The 22,817-nt window shown below is 38.2% G+C and overlaps 4 protein-coding genes across 4 annotated transcripts; 1 reads left to right on the top strand and 3 right to left on the bottom strand.

Annotated features, from left to right (window-relative positions):
• Positions 1–23: 23 nt before the first annotated feature.
• On the top strand, positions 24–2,934 carry aldob (aldolase b, fructose-bisphosphate). The gene is made up of 9 exons (XM_041798183.1): positions 24–179; positions 857–969; positions 1,058–1,269; positions 1,355–1,409; positions 1,493–1,653; positions 1,743–1,826; positions 1,917–2,091; positions 2,210–2,409; positions 2,670–2,934. Exons 2-9 carry the CDS (start codon positions 858–860, stop codon positions 2,763–2,765), a joined length of 1,095 nt encoding a protein of 364 aa, XP_041654117.1. The 5' UTR covers positions 24–179; position 857; the 3' UTR covers positions 2,766–2,934.
• Positions 2,935–3,803: 869 nt separating this feature from the next.
• LOC121516253 (membrane-spanning 4-domains subfamily A member 4D-like) lies at positions 3,804–7,749 on the bottom strand. The gene is made up of 7 exons (XM_041797437.1): positions 7,615–7,749; positions 7,315–7,473; positions 7,109–7,219; positions 6,958–7,014; positions 6,739–6,873; positions 6,534–6,647; positions 3,804–4,677 (listed from the first exon to the last, which is right to left on the bottom strand). Exons 1-7 carry the CDS (start codon positions 7,630–7,632, stop codon positions 4,627–4,629), a joined length of 645 nt encoding a protein of 214 aa, XP_041653371.1. The 5' UTR covers positions 7,633–7,749; the 3' UTR covers positions 3,804–4,626.
• A 1,736-nt stretch (positions 7,750–9,485) lies between these two features.
• On the bottom strand, positions 9,486–14,276 carry LOC121516254 (membrane-spanning 4-domains subfamily A member 4D-like). The gene is made up of 6 exons (XM_041797438.1): positions 13,925–14,276; positions 13,714–13,824; positions 11,608–11,664; positions 10,236–10,382; positions 10,027–10,140; positions 9,486–9,607 (listed from the first exon to the last, which is right to left on the bottom strand). Exons 1-6 carry the CDS (start codon positions 14,057–14,059, stop codon positions 9,557–9,559), a joined length of 615 nt encoding a protein of 204 aa, XP_041653372.1. The 5' UTR covers positions 14,060–14,276; the 3' UTR covers positions 9,486–9,556.
• A 119-nt stretch (positions 14,277–14,395) lies between these two features.
• Positions 14,396–22,817, bottom strand: tmco6 (transmembrane and coiled-coil domains 6). The gene is made up of 12 exons (XM_041797436.1): positions 22,596–22,817; positions 20,809–20,915; positions 20,618–20,730; positions 20,346–20,529; positions 20,156–20,260; positions 19,882–19,973; positions 17,832–17,948; positions 17,598–17,712; positions 16,075–16,255; positions 15,364–15,458; positions 15,086–15,253; positions 14,396–14,981 (listed from the first exon to the last, which is right to left on the bottom strand). Exons 1-12 carry the CDS (start codon positions 22,684–22,686, stop codon positions 14,859–14,861), a joined length of 1,491 nt encoding a protein of 496 aa, XP_041653370.1. The 5' UTR covers positions 22,687–22,817; the 3' UTR covers positions 14,396–14,858.

Below are 22,817 nucleotides of genomic sequence, written 5' to 3'. Positions count from 1 at the left end.
GTTACTGGGGCGGCACACGCCCCGCCACATCACGAGCACCTCCTCCAACGCGACGGACACACCATAAATACAGCTTTGTGCCAACTTTTCAGTCTTCTCAGTCAGTCCAATTTCTGTTTGGAGGCTGCCGAGGCCGTCTGCTGCTCTTTGTTGCCGTCGTTGTTTGACGAAACTCCAAAGTAAGTCATGTTATTACATTTTTGCATAGGCTTCCCGATGCTTAAGTCCATTGAAAAGTGAACTCAAATATTTGCCGTTTGTCTTCATGTCCTCGTGTGTCCATTTGTGCAGCAGTTTTGGTAATGATGCCCAAATGCTGATGGATTTAAGCAACAGACTTTCAGAAGTATAAAATTAGCAGCAAAGCAAATTTCATGAGCTGAGTTGATAAAGATCCTTTCCAATTGCATTTTCAAAGTGTGTCGTTTAAAAGTCTACATGTGTTTTCTGCTGCAGCTGAAATGCCATTGGGCGTCTAAGTTTGTGCAAATATTTGAAATGAAAAATGCATCCGCGTTCGTGCTAACCTGCTGTTAATGTTGTCACATGTGTTTATATTAGTGCTCATGACTTGAATTGTTTTTCCTGGGCTTGTGGCTCTTCTGCTGAAACTTTTGGGAACATACCATGTAGCAAACATGGTGAACTATGAACTTGCAAGCACAACTTATCTGTCTAAGGGCCAAAGTTCTGTCATGCAAGCCAAATATTTACAGAAGTGTTGTAATAGATGTAGGAAGTCAGAGACAGAGGCTCATTGTGTTTTGGCAGAAAGTAGAGCATCTTCCTCATACTTGTTGAGCATCTTGACAAATTTCAAATCACCTGTGCAATAACTTGCATTGTTTCCTCGTAGGATGACTCATCAGTTCCCATCCCTAACTCCGGAGCAGAAGAAGGAGCTCTCTGACATCGCTCAGAGAATTGTGGCTCCAGGAAAAGGAATCTTGGCTGCAGATGAATCAACAGGTGAGCCGTAAGATTTCATGTGTTCTATGAAAAGAGACTGCAGAGTCCAATGAATAAAATGTCTTCCATATGTTCTCCGTCTCTCAAGGAACCATGGGAAAGCGTCTCCAGAAGATCAACGTGGAGAACACAGAGGAGAACCGCCGCTGCTTCCGTGACCTCCTGTTCTCCGTTGACGACTCCATCGCTAACAGTGTGGGAGGGGTCATCTTCTTCCATGAGACGCTTTATCAGAAATCAGATAGCGGCAAGCTCTTTCCCCAGGTCATCAAGGATAAGGGCATTGTTGTCGGCATCAAGGTGAGAAGATCAAATGTTCCCATCCTTCAGTTGGTTAGTGACCCTTATTTTTTTCCTAATGGACAATTTGGTTTTCTTGCATCAGGTGGACAAAGGCACAGCTGGTCTGAATGGAACAGATGGGGAGACAACCACACAGGGTGTGCAAGCATTTTTCTTTCTGCATCAAGATTGATGTTAAATGACTGAGGTGCTTACTTTTAGCCTGTGGTTTTATCTTAAGGTCTCGATGGCCTCTCAGAGCGCTGTGCTCAGTACAAGAAGGACGGCTGTGACTTTGCCAAGTGGAGGTGTGTACTTAAGATCTCAGACGGCTGCCCGTCTGCCCTCGGCATTGCAGAAAACGCCAACGTCCTTGCCAGATATGCCAGTATCTGCCAACAGGTGTGCATTCTTACAGTCTACAAAGATCACCAATTCAGTGTGGCAATTTGCTGTATGGAAGTTATTAATGTTAAATTTATTCTCATCAGAACGGGCTGGTGCCCATTGTGGAGCCAGAGATCCTCCCTGACGGTGACCACGACCTACTACGCTGCCAGTATGTCACAGAGAAGGTTTGTGCATCCTCTAACTTGCAATATTTCTATTTCTCGTATGTTTCATCAAACGTATGTTCTCATAAATCTGATGATTCATCATTGTAGGTTCTGGCTGCTGTGTACAAGGCTCTGTCTGACCACCACGTGTACCTGGAGGGCACTCTGCTCAAGCCCAACATGGTCACTGCTGGACACTCCTGCACTAAGAAGTACACCCCTCAGGAGGTTGCTATGGCGACGGTGACTGCTCTGAGGCGTACTGTCCCTGCTGCTGTGCCTGGTGAGTGACAGGCAGCCAGGTTGTCTTTTGTTAGAACAAACTAGTTGAAGTTTTTATTTTAATTTATTTATTTTTGTTAAATTCAGAGTGAAAGCGGCATGCTTATATCTCTTTCTAGGCATCTGCTTCCTGTCTGGCGGTCAGAGCGAGGAGGAGGCCTCCCTCAACCTGAATGCCATTAATCAGGTGCCCCTTCATCGCCCCTGGAAGCTGTCCTTTTCTTACGGTCGTGCACTTCAGGCCTCTGCTCTTGCAGCCTGGCAGGGCAAAGCTGCCAACAAAGCAGCCGCACAGGAAGCTTTCTGCAGCAGAGCCAAGGTAATCTCAGAGGACATTAACCATTATCACAGACGAACAATTTAGAAAAAAACACTTATCAGTTTACAGTTATGAATTGTGCTCAACACTAGGTATTTAATGTCTCTTATCTAGTATTTCCTAGCTTTATACTGACTGTAAATGATTCTCAGAGCTTTTGTGCCTTCAGTTTTGCACTAATGTGGTTAAGTAACATGGCTGATGATTAACGCTCAGATGTGACTTTGCCCTCACTCTCCTCCTTGTGGTACTTTCTGCAGATTAACGGTCTGGCCTCCAAAGGAGAGTACAAGCCCACAGGCACAGCTGACCAGGCCTCTATGCAGTCTCTGTACACCGCTAGCTATGTCTATTAAATAATGTGAAAATAAAACTATGCACATGGACCAAATGCGACTTAAAGAAGTGCCTCTGCTGGATTTCCTTCCCTACACTACCCACACCAGGGGAAGACTTCTATTGCAATGTTGAACTACTGTTTTCTATTCAGTCAAATGACTGGAAATAAATTAAGTGACCAAAGTAGAATTGTGTTATTGCGGTTTCTTTATGTGAATTGTTAGTGGTGTAGGTATTTTCAGGTTGCAATGAGAGAAACTTGAAAGATCACTTTTGGCTTTTGTAGTTTTTATCCTATGCAAAGTTAGATTATTTAGCCATACAACAGAAAATAAGTTAAGTGACCATTACACTCAACTATCTGCATAGAGTTCATCTGTTAAACATCACAGATGTGCCAAGCTGTATAAAAGTGTAAGCAATAGTGTGGTGGTGCTTGCAGAAGTGGGTAGACCCCACATTTTTTTTAGTAACCCGTCCAACAAAGGATAAACTGTCTTTGTGTTACAGTCTGATCTTGCATGTTTTGTTCACTTAAAATAAAGCCTTTTGTATTTGTATGTTGAAAACTAAATTCTGATTGACCTCAGATTTTAAGGGTCATTCTGATAATATGACGGATGATAGAAATCTGTGCCGCCAGCTCCATTTGTATGTCTACACAAACCAGAGGACTGCAAAGCATGACCACCCAGTGCCTCTGATTGGCTTACCAAAACCAAAAATTAAGACAATGAGGAGACTTGGCTAAAGAGGCAGAGTAAGGTGGGTAGTGTCTTCCACCTATGAAAAAGTAACAATACCACTACTCAGTAATGTGCATCACACAGGACTGAGAAGTGGATATACTGTGTATACCATGCAGCCCACCACTGAGTACAAGCTACCTATAAAAAAACACTGCCATCAACCAAAAGGAATCTGAAAAACCCAGAGCCAGTAGACTTGTGTGCTTGCATCAGCTAAGCATGCATTTCTGGTGTCTACAGTATATAGTATTCTATTTTTGACCTTTGCAGACAATATGCCAGTGTGTTTGTCCCATACATCATTCATCTGATAACCATATTTTTTTTTATTGAAGACAATACACAAAACATTGTGTGCTTCACATTACAGTACAAAGCAAAAGACAATTCTATGTAGTCCCCATCCAGTGACCCAAAGCTGAAGATTTTTCCCCATCTCACGGATTGTCAATATGCTTTCTGCCAGCTCCATTCATGTAAATGGAAAAAAAAAGCAAATGCACAGATACACATTAGATTTGGGAAACACTATGGGTGGATGTTGTTTGTCACATGTCCAAATATTTCAACTGTGAATTCCTGTTACATGAAAATAGAGGTTCATTGATCAAAAATTTAATTTGATTTCTTGTAGGTGAAGCAGAGGTAAAATATGCTTCAGGTGTTTTAAGGCAGTTGTGGAGACACTGGGTACTGTTATCTTTACCAGTGTTTAAACAATGTTAATTATTGCTTCAGAATTATTCATAACAATAGATGATTAACATTTGTCACAGATTTTATAAACTGACTTTTATGATACACATGAAAACCTGTAAGTACTATCTGTTAGCTTTCAGGAAACTGTATGACATGCATATATGTAATAAGGCCTTGTTAGATAATTAGATGAGGTTAGTGTGATCCTTTAATTACTATGTAAAAATGTGGCTCAGTATTAGACATCTTATTGCAGTTATTCAAGCTGTAAAGTGAGATTAGGTGCAGGAAAAAAGATCTTCTGTTGGTCTGAAAGGCTGCTGCCTCTAAATGGTATAACATCAACACATGATACTGTACAAAATGATGACACTTAAAGGGTAGCTGTCGGAAAGCCAGTGCTCGATTAGACAAAGAAAAAAAGTCGATCTCAATTTGGTGTTGTGTCTCTCTGTGGTGCTACGATGTGCTGGACAATAACCTGTAAAAGATATAGAGGTGATTAGACAGGTGGGGACAATGATGAAGCAATAAAATAATTTATATGGTTTTTAGAAAGCTGTTGTTGGCTGTCATAAGTTGGTTTGGTTGTGGTCAGGCCTGCCCACAGAAATGACCGGGCCCCTGAAAGGCTCAGAGAATGGCCCCCTCCCCAGATTCCATTTAACAATACCATGCATGTTGGATCTTTAACGTTAGCGCTAGCCCCCTGGATAATTACTGCTTCCTGATCCTGGCTCCATTCAGCTTCGGACTGAAGTGAAAAAACATGCTGCAGGCCTCAACATGGCTATATACACAGACACTACTGTCCTCGTCCAGTGAGTCCACCCACCATGTTAATATCACAAAAATAATACCTTATACCATTTTACTTTTGAAACAAGCAACAGTAAAATATAGAACACACCATATATGTGTCATTTTGTTGCTTTGGTAAGTAATATTTGGAAGTTATTATTAGTTATTTATTATTGCTTAAATTTAAGATGGACCATGTTGTCTGTGCTAACCTTGATGGGCCCCTCTATGACTCTGGGCAGCCTTGGTTGAAGGACAAAATATTGATGATATGATTTTGAACTTCAAATATAATTCATGTTTATTACAACCCCAATCCCCAAAAAGTTGGGGTGCTGTATAAAATATAAATAATAAAATAATAATAATAAAATTTTTTAATTTTATGATGTACCAAATGTTTTCTGTTGGTGAAAGGTCTGGACTGCATGCAAGCCAGTTCAGCTCCTGGACTCTTTTGACTGTGAAGCCATGCTGATGTGATGGATGCAGTATGTGATTTAGCATTGTCTTGCTGAAATATGCAAGGCCTACCCAGAAAGAAACATTGTCTAGATGGAAGCATATATTGCTCTAAACCTCTATGTACTTTTCAGCATTGATAGTGCTTTTCCTGTCATGTAAGCTGCCCATGCTATAGGTGCAAATGCAACCCCATACATCAGAGATACAGGCTTTCAGACTGCACTGATAACAAGCTGGATGGTCCCTCTCATCTGTAGTCTGCAGGAAACGGCACGTGGTTTCCAAAAAGAATTTCAAATCTTAATTAATTTGATCACAGAACAGTTTTCCATTTTGCAGCAGTCTATTTTAAATAAGCTTTGACCCAGAGAAGATGCCAGCGTTTCCATGATGCAGTTTTAAATCACTATTGTGGATGGAACAGCAAATTGTGTTGACAGAGTGATTTCTGGAAAGTGTTCCTGAGCCCATGCAGTTATTTCCAGTTCAGGATCATGCCTGTTTTTAATGCAGAGCCACCTGAGGGCCCCAGATCGCTAGCATTCAATACTGAACTCTTTAAAATACATTATTGATGTCAAGATATAGTAGACAGATATTTTATTGTCTTGAGGGGTCATTAGCCATCATTGGCCATTAGTCTTTTTGACAAATATTGGTTATCTGCAAATAATATGGGCATGAACCAGTGTCAGTAGCAGATGCTGAGTCACATAATTTTAATGCTGGCATTTAGCACACCTAACAGCTGATTCAGAGATTACTGAGCTGTTGGAGAACCTCTAAACTGTCTTTGTGGTCTAAGATGAGACAATAATGTTGGTGTGGCAGGAGTTACTGTATATCAAAAGAAATAATGAAAAACAAACATCTGCATCCGTTTCAGTGACTAAATAGTTTTACCAAGCATCGGCATCAGTCCAGATTTTTACAATTTGCAGCTCTAATTTTTCAAAAATGATATTACCTTTAACATGACTGTTTTGTGTTGATATTGTATCGTAATGCACCGTGTGAATCTCCTTGTATACATTATCTCATGATTTCAGTCATAAAGTAAAAATGTCTTACTTGGGTGCGTGTGGATCTCAGAGCTAAACGCGCAATGACACACAGGAAGATGAGCATCACTGATACACACAGAGAGGAGGTAAGCAACATGCCCTCAATGCCCTCAATCTGATCCTACAAAAAAAAAAAAAAAAAATCAAACAGAAAATGACATTAAAACATGCATGCTGTCCATATGACTAAAGAAAAGTACCGTAAAACTCACTGTTCTGTAAGTGTCCCAAGGATCAGAGCGGTCTTTATATCGGAAGCCATAGGTGAAGAGGCAGACTATCCTGTAGCAAGCAGAGACAGCAATTCCCAGCAGGGAAACCACATACATGGCCAACGACACCGTCACCTAGCAGAGACGCAGTACATATTTGAAGAGTTATAGTTCAGAACAAAGACAGATGTAAGTTAAAGAAGTGAAACCGGTGCATACCATCTTCTTTGATGGATGAATCTCACTGTAGATGGACAGACTTCCACAGACAAGAAACTTATAAAACAAAGAGAAATGTATGAACTAGAGTCATTTGGTTAATGTAACACTGATGTTAAATATGCCATGAACAAGAGGCAAGTCTCTGTACCAGAATGCCCTGCCAGAAGGGAATGTAGATTTTACAAGAATTAATCAGCTCTGCGCTGGCCAAATGAAATCCCATCAGGAACTCTGCACAGCCAAAGATCACAATGACAATCTGGGAAGGAGAAGAGGTAAGATTGATTGAAGTACACAGATTTAAAAAAAAAAGAAGCCTAAGAACTTGAGAGTTAGGATTTTATTACACATTACCCCAAGACTCCTGGGCTCTTTTCGAACAAAACGATGCAGAGGTTTACCAGAAAACAGCACCTTGCTGTCTGCACCCTGGTTCTCATCCTTTCCTGTTGTTCTGTCTCTTGTTGTTGACTCAGTTCCATCCATCATCAGCAGACTACTCTTTACTTGTGTCTGAAAGGAGAAAACAAAAACAGGTTGAAAGAGAAGTCACATACTGTACTTTGACAGTCCACTGAGCAGATATAAAATATGTGTTGAAGACAAGCAATTACGTAGCATGCAGAGATTTAAATTAAAACATTGAAGACCCACCTTTTTTTTGGTTTTCATGCAAAGATGCACACTTGTAACGGGAAGGGGAGGTTGTGGGAGGACAGGAAGTTGGGAAATTTGAGTGTTGCCTTTTTTTCACAAAGAGGAGGAGCTGGAGTCTGTGTCTGCACGCTAATGCTGTTCATCAGTACCACATGCACTCAGTGATCAAAACATAGAAGTACAAGGTACACAGACAGGCCAATCATTCTGATTTTAACTCTTCAGGCATTCCTTACATATCATTTTCTGTCTTTCCTCTTAATGAGATGTCTTTGTTGTTAGGTTGCTGTTGAAAACACTCCATTTCCTGATGTAGCTCTTTAAAATAAAAAGCCTTGAATGATGATAAGCATTGGAGGCCTTTACTATTACAGACTTGGCAGGAAAAAAAATGTATCTGTAATCAGATGCTTTACTAACTTTAGCACTGTGATGCTAACAGACAGCAAGGATTGAACTGTGGATACTTGTAGAGAGAAAGTCACAGTCCACTTCTTTTAATCACCCAGGACGGAAGACAAGTGAAATATAGATTAAAACACACCTTCAGCAGGTAAGATGTTTATTCCTGCTGAATCTAATTCAAGTGAAAAATAGACATGCTCTCCAGCAATCAGCCTGCCCTCTGACCTCATGGTGAACTCTGGCCAGAGTGCATTTGTTTGCTTCTATGCCAGAGCAGAGAGACAGGAGTTGGCAATGAAATATACTATTTTCGAGCACAAATCTCTCCGTTATGATACTTTCATAAGAGTCAGGCTTCACATATGTTGCTCAGCAGCCAAAGTCTGGCTCGACAACATTTCTTTTGCCCAGGCCTTTTCACTCCTCTGGCAGTTTACTCACCATTAGAGGCCTTAATCCTGCCTCAATTTTTAGTCCAAACATGCCTGAAAGTTCGGCACAACACTGCCCATTTTATTTGGACTGCTCAGACCTGAGGTTGTTGAGGACTCAGGTGCTCTTTCTGGCCAAAGCTGGCTGAGTTTGCATGAAGTTCACACAAGGTCACCACAATGTGGTTGTCACCAAATTTGGTACTTGGGGTCTTTTTTAAGAGTGTAGGCTTACAAAAACAATGACTAGGCAGAGAAATGCCAGGCTTTATAAAATATTCAGGGTGGAATCTACTTGTCGAGTGTCCAAATATTTAAACCCCACTCTCATTTAAAATGCTATCCTTTTTTAAACATTGTGGATGTGTGTGCTGTGCTGTAAATAAAACATTCTTGATCTGCTCATTGGTGAGAAGTTATACTACACAGTGTCAATTATATGCATATCAATGAAACTTTATAGTATAAACCTTGATCATCCGTAAACTTCTTCTTTAGGTTCTTTGGATCTTTTGATAACAAAAAGGAATGAAAATGTTATCAGTTTACAAAGTAGATCTTGATAAGTTAGTCAGCAAAATCTTTTTATTAAACTTTTCCACCTCGATAAAGTGTGTTGTGAAGCAGACGTAAAATGTAATTATACCTAAAGGCAAAATGGAGGCATTGTTGACTGTTATCTCTACCAGTGTTAATACCATTGTAAATCATTGCTTTAAGATGAATTATGATGTTAGATGTTGTACTTCTGTCAAAGATTCCATTAACTGGTGTTGATGATACATATCAAAACTATGTACTATGTACTATCTGTTAGCTTTGAGGAAACTAAATGACATACATATACCTAAATGAACCTTCTTAGATAGATGATCATTTTAGTCAATGTATGTAAAAATGTGACTCACTATTTTATTGCAATTATTCAAGCTGTAGTGAGATTAAGTGCAGGAAGGAGGAAAAGAGTGTCTGCTGGTCTGTAAGGCTGCTGCCTCTAAATGGTGTAACATCAACATGTAATACTGTACAAAACATTGACACTTAAAGGTTAGTTGCATTAGAAAAGCAGTGTTACATAACATAAAGGAAATAAAAAGTTGATCTCAGTTTGATGTTGTTTCTCCCTGAGGGGTTACGATGTGCTGGAGAATAACCTGTAAAAGATATAGAGATGGTAAGTAAGGGGGAACAACAAGACACTGTAATATGTTAACTAACACAAATATTATTACATCTAATTTAGTTGCATTCTCTGTGTTGTCTGTGTTTTCTGGTAAGGTTTCTCTGATTAGAGAGTGAACATCCTGGATATGTTGAAATATTTTTGATTAGGTCATAAAAGACATAACTGATATTAAGTAAAAGCAAACTGATATTGCTTTGATTTGAAAGGACACAATAAGCCATTTTTCTCAAAGTGATATAATGTTATATTTCTCCTTCATAAAGTAATATTGTGTTGTATTGTCATGTATGGTATCATGTATTATCTCTATTGAGTGCACTATTATTGGTACTTTCATGATTTCAATTGAAGCCAGTTTTACGTAAAGAAACAATATAAATGTCTTACTTGGGTGCGTGTGGATCTCAGAGCTAAACGTGCAATGACGCACAGGAAGATCAGCATCACCAAAACGCACAGAGAGGAGGTAAACAACAAGCCTTCAATGCCATAAATCTGATTCTACAACAAAACAAAGTCAAAGAGGTGGTACAGACAGTATGAATATATCCATTCTATTAATCTTACTTTTTAAAACAAGTAAAGCAAAACTTAACTGTTCGGTAAACGTCCCAGTGATCCTTATCCCTGTAACTGTAGCCCCAGCTTAGCTCTTCGTATTCGGTAAAGGAGACTATCCTGAAGCCACAGGAGACAAGAAGTCCCAGAAGGGAAACCACATACATGGCCAAAGACACCGTCACCTAGCAGAGACACAGTAAGTTAAATCATATTTTAGGAGTGAAAACCAAATTATTATCATTATTATATTATAGTTAAAAGAGGTGGAAATAGTAAACGACTGTTGTACTCAAGTTCAAGTACAGTCACTCTTGTTAGAGTTTACTTAAGTAGAAGTAAAAGCACTGATCAACAAGTAAAATTAATAAGTATTTGATTTAAACTTTACTTTAAGCACTGAGTACTGAGGACCTGTGCAAAAAAATCTGATCTTTCCTTATTGGCAAAAACAACAACAGAGTAGATCTCCAACCAGGTTGTTCAAGTAAAGTCACACCTCTATAATAAAGTAAAATACACAGCAAAACTGAAAGTGTTAATTCAACTCCCTACAGAGTTAAATTGAACACTTTCCAAGTGTCTATATATGCCCACAGTACCTATAATAAAAAGTAACTTTTGAAAGTGTTAAATATTTATGATAGAGCAACTGTAACTCTTAAAAATATTTGGCAAAGTGGGTCTCCTCTAGCAAGAACAAAGCATAGTCAACCTCACAACAAGGCTATTCTGACTAATGAAAAAACGATAAGTCCTTCAGGAGCATCTAAAGTCAAACTCTAACTCAGTGGATAACTTTACTCATTATGCAAATGTTTCTCACATCTAAAAACAACAATTATCCACCAGAAACATGATCAAAGAAACCCCATCGGGGTCACTGGACAAAAGGCAACATCCAAACACAACTACACACTCTGCCCACACATCCCCCCAGATTTGATGTCGTAGTGGAGGGAACTTAGATCAGTTGACTTTCTACACAGGTCTAACACTTGTGAATCAACACTGTCAAATAAGTCTAACAAAGAAGACGATTTCACTCAGAATGGACTTAAAATTACACTTTGGGTGTTTAAATCAACTTTGAAATGTTTTACCCTGAGATATTAGCACTCCAGTTTTTTCTGTTTTGGGATGAGATGGGATTCATTCTCTCACTATGTGCTACTGTGAGGTCAACATAAGTGGATACCATACTAGACTATTGCACTCCAGTAAAAGCACAGTTACTTTGGTTAAAACTTACTTAAGTAGAAGTTAAAGTACTGATTCCAAACTGTACTCAAAAAAGTACTACTACCCAAAAAAGCTACTCAATTATAGTAATCTGAGTAAATATATTAGTTACTTTCCACCCCTGCTAGTTACAACAGAGAGACCAATGATAGTTCAACCCGTACATACCATCTTCTTTGATGGATGAATCTCAGTGTAGATGGACAGACTTCCACAGACAAGAAACTTATAAGAAAGATGGAGAATTATTAGCATAATTCATGTGATGAATGCTACTGATTGATTTAGCTGGAGACAGAGTATAAATTTAAAAGTACTGCATTTCTCATCTGAGTTAGCTAGACTTAAAAAAAGCTATCAGAATAACAAATAGTTCCCCCAGTCAGTGCCCGTAGCCTATAAAGAATTTAACTGTGTGCATCTTTTCTTCAGAAAAGGGTAAGAAACAACTTTTAGCCTGCAGAGTGAGGCTAGCTTACAGTTAGCTAAATGTAGCATAAAAACATTCAGCGGAGCTAGCTAACCCATCTTTGTCCCAAGGCTAACAAAATGCACTTTAGCTCTGTTATTACTTGTAAAATTGGTACAAACATTAAAATTTAAATGGAAACTCAACACTTTTTGCAGAGGTTTTGAACTGGGAATATATTTATTTGGAAGGGAGTGTTTGTTAGCAATTTAGGTAGTAGTGCTACTTTCCAAAATTAATCCAGCTCTCCTTGTTTTTTTTTTTCCCATGCTTAAGGGCTATTCAAACAACAATGGTATAGTGTGGTACCTCCAGGCTGAGCTAAGCTAACTGTTTCTCTAAATTGTTACTTCCAACCTTTTAGCTATCTTTTTTTATGAGGGTATAGACTAAAGGGCAAAAGTGAAAAAGCAGCTTTAGTTTTGTCATGCAACTTTGTACAAGGAGGTGAAGACTTCCAAATAAACTGTATCCTTACGTATTAGAGCTTTAACCCTTTCATGCATGGTGGTCACTACAGTGGACAGCTATTCAAAAGCTGTTTCCTTCTATTTGCATGAGGGCTGATGTCAAAGTTGCGCATCAGCCACTACATTGGACGCTAGTGTGTCCTCCTATACACTGCCACTGTCTGGCCAGCCGTTGTAAGTGCAACAAAAAACCTTAAAACCAAGATGGCCGACAGAATGCCAGAAGTGCAGAGCAGTGAGGGAATATCCGTCCATTCTTCTATTTTAAGAGAACCTTGCAGGTAAAAAAAATATGGGGATGTCAAGTCACAACTAAGGAGCAATATATTTGTTGAAATTTCCAAATATTGATTTTGTATTGGGAGGAAATTGCGATTGATCACCTATCCACTGAATTGGACATCATGCATTACTGGCCATATTTTAACTCCAATTCATACTGTTACTGCGACTTTGTTGTTTTTGAAAATACTTAATGTGCACTAACTTTTTTGGCTGTGAATCAATTAATTTATGTTATAAGAATGTAAATTTTGTTTTTTTTAGAATGTACCAATGTTTTGTGCAAATTAGTTCCATCATGAGTCACCCAGACACACACACCTTCATACAGACACACACGCCTTTATACAGACACACACACACCTTCATATAGACACACACACCTTTATACAGACACACACATCTTCATAATTGAATAATTATGAAATTATAATTGAAAACGAGTGGTATATTGTAAGAGAAAAGGTCTAACTAGCCAAAAATAATAACATTTAAAACAGTTTTACTTGGATATGAATACATACTAAGTTAGTGATGAGGTGAAAAACAATATAGGATGATAACCATTATTTTTCAAGTATTTTCAAGCGGAGTTAAATCACAGGTCAAATTCGACCCCCTAACACTAAAGATGTGGGCAGCTTTCTAACACATTACAAGGGATATGTGAACACATACCATGAAGCATGAAGCATTTCATAGTGTTTACATTATGAGTCATTTTATTCAATGTTTTGTTAAAAACATATTTCATTAGTTGAAAGCTCAAACGCATGTTGTCCACCCGAGTGGACATTTTAAGAACTCCTTGAAAAATGTATGTTTTTAAAAAATGAAGTTCAATTCTTTTTTTTCATGCCTAAAGAGTAATAAAAACACTTAGGAAAAAAATCCTGAATGAGGTTGTCATAATTCATGCATGAAAGGGTTAAGGAGCCACCCTGACACTTTATATTGCAATTCTGAAAATGATGGTGTGTGCTTTTCAGACAAAAGTGTAACGTTTCCCCATTGTCTGGATGGGTTGCTAACAAGTCTTTAGGTGTGATGTACCAGAATCCCCTGCCAGAAGGGAATGTAGATTTTAAAAGAATTCGTCAGGTCTTCACTGGCCAAATGAAATCCCATCAGGATCTCTGCACAGCCAAAGATCAGGATGACAATCTGGGAAGGAGCAGGATGCATGGAATAAAGCCCTTACAGTGAGATAAAATGCAGATGTTTTTTTAGTTTATTTGAATCTTCATGCACTTTTGTACGTTACCCCAAGACTCCTGGGCTCTTTTTGAACAAAGCGATGCAGAGGTTTATTACCACCAAGCACCTTGCTGTCAACACCCTGGTTCTCATCCTTTCCTGTTGTTCTTTCTCTTGTTGTTGACTCGATTCCCTCCATCATCAGCAGACTACTCTCTGTTTGGTTCTTCAAAGAGAAAATAACTGAAAGACGAACTTCAGACTGTAATTTGACAATCCTCTGAGGAAGAAAAAGATAACTTTTTGATCCAACTGTAAAATAAATAAAAGCAGTTAACACAGAATGCAACAAACAAACAAAACCAACAGAAAGACCCGCCTTGTTTTGGTTTTCATGCAAGAAGCAGACTTGTAACGGGAAGGGGAGGTTGTGGGAGGAGAGAGGAAGTTGGGAAATTTGAGTGTTGACTTTTTTTCATATGGAGGAGGAGCTAAAATCTGTTTGCAGGCCAATGCTGTTCATCAGTACAACATGCACTCAGTGATCAAATCATATTTATTCTTCCTCAGATAATTTCTTAAAAGCAGTCATACAAGTACATGCATAGTGAAGCTTATATGCATCAACAGTTTATTTTATCAAAGAGCAGTTGTCAACAGTATTACATTACTGGCTTAAAAATATGATACTTCTAAAACTTGCTATTCTATGTAATAAAAACTCCTCTGAATGTGCAGAAAGTATTCAAGATAAAACAACACCCTTGTTCTTCATCTTCTCAATGGTGGTCACAAAATACATCATAACAAATGTTTGAGGTATAGAGCCTCAGGTGATAAAGTTGTATTTCATTCTTATGTTTAAAAATGTAATTGACAACACACAGTGATGGTTCAGTTCATCAAAACCAGCAAATCGTATTAAAAGGTCTAAAAAGTATGAGTACAAGGACAAAGTACAAGCATGGTACAAGGACAAAGTTAAAGTTTTCAGTTTTAATCTAGGAACTAAATAGATGGTTTTCCAGGAGATACGTTGCTCTTCGTCTTATCTCTTTCTCAGTGTTGTACTGAAGAGCTTCTACCTGTGAAAGCCCGCCCTGCCTCAGAAACTCCTCTGTCACCTGAGGGGAGAGAATAAATCACATAAACCCTGTGACAACTTGGCAAAAGCACATCTCTATCTGGTTTAATTATTGCAGCATCTTTCAAAGTTTCACAAGCTTACCTGTGGACCACTAAGTACTAGCATGAACAAGACATCCATGCTCAGGACCACCATGTCCTTGTCGGCCATTTTTAGAGTTGCACAAAGTGCTGACAGCAATCCAAGGTGGGCTAGCTGGACACAGAACTCCTTTTCCTTGTAGGTGATGTTTGCTAGAACCCTCATGATCTGAGTTTGTTGGAGAAGAAAAGAGCAGTGAGGTGGACTGCATCCCTACAAATGAAGTAAATGTTCAATTAAGGCATTTATCTTAAAATTTAGATAGGGCTCTCACTTACCATGGTGTTAATGCCTTGAGAGAACCGAAGGAGCTGAATAAGTCCAGGGACTAAGTTGAAAGTCAGCAGAGCAGAGCAGAAAGCACTGGAGTGAGCTGTGACAGGAGGTGGAAAATACACAGAAAAATAATATAAAAAGCAGTAAAAGCAAGCAAAATCTCCAAAATAACTGGTACATGTCCCCACAACAGATCTTTTTCATTTGGATGCACTATTTTGTCAGCATGAAAGTGGTATTGACAGAGTTGAAGATTTTGGGCAACATTTACAACCGAAAAAATGTCTGTAAATATTTGAGAATGTCACCTGCTCATATCAGCTGTATATTCAAATATGTTTGTGAAGTTCAAGGCTGGAACAACAGACCTACATCAGCCTAGGTCTTTTCTTTGTTCAATTTCTTTCCCTAAATTTTAAAATGTGTTCAAAGAACTGAAGTTTATCTCTTTGTTTATTCTTAAACTTTACAGTGTTTTAAGGACATAAATTTTATGTCTGAACTTCATTTATAAATATATACTAGTATCAACAATAATTTGTAAATATCTGTGGATCCCTTCTTCTCTAAACTGAAATTTCCATACACAATAAGATAAAGGTTAATATGGGGCCAGTTACATTATAGAGGACAAAAAAAAAATCAACCTGAATAGTTTTCAATGGCCTAAAATGTCTAAAATCACTGCAGAAGCTTCTGTGGACTGCTCAGACCTGTGAGATTGTTGAGGACCCAGGCACACTCTCTGGCCAAGGCGGGCTGAGTTTTAACGTAGGCCTGAAGAAGTGCACACAAAGTAACTACAATGTGAACGTCACCGACTTGGATGCCTAGGTCTTCCACTCGGCAGGAGGAGAGTAGGTTTCCCACACATCTTAGCAGAGGACAGATGAGCTGGAGAGGGGCAACACCATGAATTAAGAAGAATACTGGTTTACCTCAGTCCTAAGTTTGACAGTGATGTGCTATTTACATGTTCTGTGTTACTGTTAAGTAATTCTATTTTTGATGATATATTTATAAATATTAACAGTGAGTTATTTGAAGGTAAGTTATCTCAGAAAAACTTAAGGTATACCCCAAATTTATCAGCAGTTTGCTATCTGAGATGCACAGTGTGTAAAATAGGGGATATTAGCGACATCTAACGATCAGATTCTGGACTGCAATGCTCACTTGCTCAACCTTCCTTTTGGTAATGCCACACTGGCCTTCCAGGACAAAAAGAGAATGTCATCTATGGCAGATTCAACTATTTCATTATTTTTGTTTACATTACATTTGAACACTTCAAAAAAAACAACAAAAAAAACAAAAACAAAAACAAACAACAAAAAAACATGTTAGTGTCCTGTTTTTTTGTCTCTTCCATGGAACTGCAGAAACATAGTGGTGCAAGATGGTGAAGTCTGAGGAGGGAGGCCTTTGGTATGTATATATAAAAGGATGTCAGGGATGGGAAACTTCAGTTAACAAGAGGGCCACATTAATTTTATTCTCAATGCCAAAGGGCCAAATTGTAACAAACTGTCCCATATTCTCAATTTAAGCTCCATGTTTACTAAAAAATATTAATGAAAGAAAGACTGTGTTGATTTCATTTTAGTTCTTATAGCAAAATTTGTTTTTAACTCAAGAGCAAATGTGCATTATTCAATAAGTTAAACATAATTAAATAGATAGATGGATAAATCAATCTCAAGCAAGTGTTGTAATGCAGTCAACATACTAGTAACAGATTGTTTTGATATATTTTACTCCTTGATTTGTTAAAAATGCATTTAGTGATGTACATGAAGACGTTTACAGGAACAATTGCAGCCAATCATAATTAATAATTCCTTGCAAAGAACTGACCATATACCAGTAATCAAAGATTTTAAGTAACTTTTTGTGGTTTGATGGCAGATTTGTTCATGTTTTCCTCATGTTTATAATTATGATTCATTGTTTTTTTTGATTGGGTGCCCCACTGAGTGAGGTAGAGGGCCACATGTGGTCCCCAGGCTGCCAGCTGCCCACCCCTGTTCTAAGTTAAAGTAAAACAATATGTATATTCTGGGGATTAAACATTACTTTCAACATACATTTTATGTTTCATTTATTTCATTTTCTAAGTGTATTCCACTAATTTTACATATTGTACCTTCTGAAAGTAAAATTGGAGCAGAACAAACAAACTAGACTGATAAAAACACTACAAGTGCCAAACATCAGGATCAATTTGTGTTTTTACCAGCTCCAGCCCTTCTTCTTTGTTTCCTTCATCCACAGCACCACCTAGTGACACTAATAGTGAACTGCAGTGTGAGAGCACCCCAAGAGCCAACAGCAATCTGTGATCTTCCATACTGTAGAGTCAAAGACAGAAGATAGACAGATAATTATTACCATTAATATGAGTGTAATGATGCTGTATTGTTGAGAGTCAGAGAGAGGAAACTTTCTCAGGATTCCTTTCAGCACTCACTTGCATATGAGGTAATGAAGACACCACGCACACTCGATGGCAGGTGCCAGACCAAAGTTTGCGTCAGGAGTTAGGACTGATAACAAACTTGAAGGTAAGCTGGAAGCCAGGACCATCCTGTCATTTAAGAGAGCACTGGTTAAGGTGAGCAACGCCTAACAAAGAAACTATCATGACATCTTTGAAGGACCTCTGCAAATTAAGACATGCTGGCTCCATAAGATTAACATTAGTGTCTTTTATGTTGTACAAAGAGGCATGCTAGATTTCTGTACTTTGCAGGTTGGCAGGTTTGTGGTTTTAGTGGTCTAACAGTCTGGCTTAGTTGTTTAGTGCAGGGGTTCTCAAACTTTTCGGGGCTAGGGACCCCTTACAGTGCAGAAAATTTTCCAAGGACCCCCACATAACCCTTACGCTGATTAAACATATGTTAACTGCCATTTAAGTTGCCCTTTCATCTGAAAAAATCTTTTGTTTTGTCCTTAAACTCTGCATGCTTTGTTATCAGATGACGCTTTAGCTTGGTGGGCTTCGTAGCTTCATTTGCAAACACAGACACACAGCAAATTTTGGTTTTCTGTCACTGTTCTCAATGAAACCAAACCCCAGATAGCTGTTATCATATTTTCAGTTTAGCTGGTTTGGGCCTATAGCATCACTTGATGAAGTGGACGTGCTTAGATATTTATCCATTGTTCCTAGCTGAACGTGCACACCAAATGCATCCTGAGTACAGTGACTGAAAGGTGAGCAGTGACAGATATAGGTGATATGTCACCACCATATCTGAGTGTTTATTGGCCCAAAGCTGACTTGTGTGGGAGTCCTTGGTTTAGTATTGTTTCATGGTGCTGTGGCCACTACATGTATTTATTTGCTTTTGGATGACATGGCATTACTTTAATAATTCATTTTGAATTATTTTGTGGACCCCTAAGCTGTGGCTCATGGACCCCAGGGGTCCCCGGACCAAAACAGATGCCAACATGTATTTATACAAAACAACTAGTCACTGCATCAACACTCAGATGTTACAGTGTGACATTTTCTTTGCTCTCTTACTGGATGTTAGATTACTAATGTTATTATTATAATTTTTCAGTTGTGTAATGCAACTTGCATATTTAGTCCCTCTTTCACAGTAATGTGAGTCAATATTTTTCTTAGAATCAGGTCTTGGTCCTTCCACAAGTGAAGACATGCACATGTAAATACCACTATTATTATTGCCACTTTTTTGTTATGTTGTATTTAAGTATTGTGGGAACCTTATTCTTTGTTATATATTGCTGAATACTTTTTTGAGCTGTTGTAATAACCAAATTTCCCCTGATGGGGGACCAACAATGGTTTATCTTATCTTATCATCAATGGCATGGCTGTGGAGACAGCAAGTCGGTATAAATACAAAGTACCATCCTCAATGATAAACTAGCCTTCAATGCTAACACTGATGCCATTTGCAAAAAGTCCAATCAGAGACTGTTCTTCTTGAAAAAGTTGAGATGATTGAAAGTTGATTCATTTTTTCAAAATATTTCACTCATCTTTAATTGAGTTGATTTGAACTTTTTTGTGATATGTTGGTTTAGTAACCTCAGCGTTGTAAACAAAAACAAGATGGAAAATATTGTTAAACTTTCTTAGTTGTGATTTTCAAGTGAGAACCACTCAGAAGGCAAATGGGCAGAGGGCTCCCCATGCTGGGAGACCCAAAGCACCCTTTACATGCAGAGTTTAGACTTCTGCCATCAGGGAGGAGGTGCACTTATGCCAAACCAAACAGATGACTAAGGTAATTTGCTCACTCAGCTGTTGGGTTTTTGAATAAGCTGCAGGCACTGCTGCTATTGAACATATTTATTATATTATTATTATTTTATTTATTGTTATCAGATTTGTAAAATTTCTCTAAAAGTGGAAATCTAGTGCATCTTTTACATAATGAGAACAAAAGACACTAATATCAGTCCAGTAAAGTCATTATCTCTTTATACGCAGGGTTCCAAATAACATTAATGCAGTGGATGAGAAGTAAAAATGCCCTTACTCAATTATTTTTCCTGCTCCATCTTTAGCCTGGAGAAGCTGAGAGAGGCTGAAACCTGCAGCCTCTACCACAGCAAGGTTATGTCTCTGATTCTGCAAAAAAATAAAAAATAAAAAAATAAATAAAATAAATGAATCCATCAATGAATACACTTCATGTTTAATAACAGACTGGCATCAGCCAGGTACTAGTTGAAGATAGTCACAAGAAACACTGGTTTGACCCATCTACTAAAGTTAATGTTATGTTTAAAACTAGCAGACTAATAGCTTACCTCTATGCAGTTGGCCAGAGCTGGTATAATTCCCTGAGCAAGGAGTTTCTCTTTCACAACATCACTTTCTGGGCACAAGTTACCCAGTGTGTAGAGACACAGCTCCTGCACAAAAAAACAAGAAAGTCCCAACACTGTACTTCTAATAGGTGATAATGTACCACACTGCCTGGTATACACAGCTGCTTACAGTAAACTTGGTGCTTTGGCCAGACAAATAGGTGAGCAGGTAGGGGGTCGCAGGTAGACACGCCAATGCTATGTTTGTGTGAGGGGAGTGAGACAACTCATGAAGACACTGAACAGCCTGCAGACGGCACGTTGCATTTGTGCCAGTGAGGAGACCAACCAGAAGACGCATGCTGTTCTCCAGCCTATAAGGAAGATAGATGTATGGCACATGAGACGTGGAGAATTATGGTTAGCTGTTTAATTATTTGGTGATAAAGGTTTTTAATGTACTTGATAAAGGTGAGCTGAGCTGAGGGGTCACGTAGAGCTTTACTCAAAATTTTCAGGTGGAGCTCTCTCTCCGGCACACTGTGTTGAAGTTTGTGAAATAAACTGACAACATCCTGAGGAAACAGAGGGCAGGTTCAGGTTGTTTAACAAGAGCAATCAAAACATTATCACTACCACAATAACTGCCTTACCTGCTCTTCTGAGGCAGTATCCATGGTGGTCTCTGATTGGTCCTCATCTTCATCAAGCAGGAGTCTTTTGCTCACGAGCTGTTTGTCTCTGCGGGCCTGTCTCAACTCTACAGTGATACAAACAAATAAGTGTTCTTGTTTTGATAGCTGAGGTTTCAACAACGAACTGTTACATGATGGCTTTCTGTAAGTTATATCTACACTAAGATGTATTGTTTATTGCAGATAAAACAAAACTTCCAAAACTGCAAATTAAGCAGTAATTATACTCTTCATCAGTTTGTGTTACCTTGCTCTGGGGTTGAATGTCTGGTTTATTCTTGCCAGAGGAGACCCACCTATATATATATATATATATATATACACACACACACACACACACACATATATATATATATGTGTGTGTGTGTGTATACAGTGCTTAACAAATTTATTAGACCACCTGTCATATTTGTCTCAGAGACCATCCAGCAGCATCATGAAGTGCTTTAATGCGGACTCTTTCATTTTCAGTGAGCTCTCCACATTTTACCATTTTGAACAGGAATGAGGAATTTCAAACTGAATTCACCTTTTTAAACCCAAATTTGAGCCGGCTCACTGGGCTTCTCTGAGAAGTCAGAGATGAATCAAGCATAACATTCAACCACTAAAACTAATTTTTCTCTTCAGGAATGCAAGTAAATAACTATAATTTGACATATTAATCAAGAAATAATAATGTGCTTTACTATTTTTTTGTAAATCAGTAAATTTGAAAGTTCATGGATAACAATAATAATTATATTTTAGCATTAAAAAAATCATTTGGGTTAAAGAGCTTCTACATATTGGTGTATTAACTGTTGCAGAAACATTAAAAATTATTGTGGTTTTACCAATTTTTACCAATGCTGTTAATTTAGGACAGCTGTGGCATAAACCTTACTTTGGGTGGTGGTCTAATAAATTTTTTAAGCACTATATATATATATAATGAATCTCCAGTGAAACTTTAGAGCATCTGTTTTTTGATTGTGAATATTCGAGATCCTTCTGGGGACAGCCTTTAAAACTGGATCTTTGAAAGAGACTCAGATTCACAGAATCCAATATATGTATGATTTCATTAAACTTGGTGTTTTAATGGAGGCTAAAAAGGGAAAACATGTATAATAGCATTAATATTGTGGCCAAGCAATATATAACAAATGCTGTGCTATGAAAATAAGTCCTTTATTTGTTTGTTTTCATGAATGAGTTAGTAAACTTCAAGGATATAATTGAAAAATATTAAAGTAAACAAGACTTGGATGTTAACAATTCTATTTACTTTAAACCAGGATTAGACCTCTGGCTTTTTTTTCTTGTCTTTCCCATGTGTCCTGTTCTATGTATGAAATGTTGCTTAGTCTAATATGTTTATTTTCATTCATGTAATTGTCAGAATTTGCTCATGAATGAAGTTGGAAAAAATTGTCTTAACTGCATGCTTGCCATTTTATGTGACGCTAGGTCGATATTGCTGATATCAGCTTTATGTAAAGCACTTTTATCGTATCATCATTGCTGCAAAAGGTTAATTGACTAAAAGTTTTCCATTGTCATTAAACCAAACATATTCAAGCAATGAAAAGACCACAGTGATTGTCTACGTCCTCGTGTATTGTTTCTCGTAAATTCCTAGCCACTGCCAAAATTAACAAAGTCCAATCTTCACACAATGCTAGCCAACTGATAACCATGACCAACGTCTGGGCTGACGTTTCTTTACATAAAAAATAAGACTGTACGTTTCCATTAGTCACCTTTTTCTTGCACTCTCTTCTTTAGCCGGATCCCCTCCAAGCGATCAGGGTGTCGACCAGCTTTGTGGCGAACCTTGTTTAACCTCCACATATTTGATTATGACATGACTATCAGCGTGGAGAAGAAGGTCTGAAGAAGGCTGATACATGCAGCTGTCACACTGTCGCCATGGAACCAACGCACTAAACAACTTCTTCTTCTTCTTCTTCTTCTTCTTCTTC

The sequence above is a fragment of the Cheilinus undulatus genome, linkage group 10 (genome assembly GCF_018320785.1).
Source record: "Cheilinus undulatus linkage group 10, ASM1832078v1, whole genome shotgun sequence".
Lineage (NCBI taxonomy): Eukaryota > Metazoa > Chordata > Actinopteri > Labriformes > Labridae > Cheilinus > Cheilinus undulatus.
Note: the sequence above shows the minus strand (reverse complement) of the source record. Positions and strands in the feature narration are given on the sequence as shown.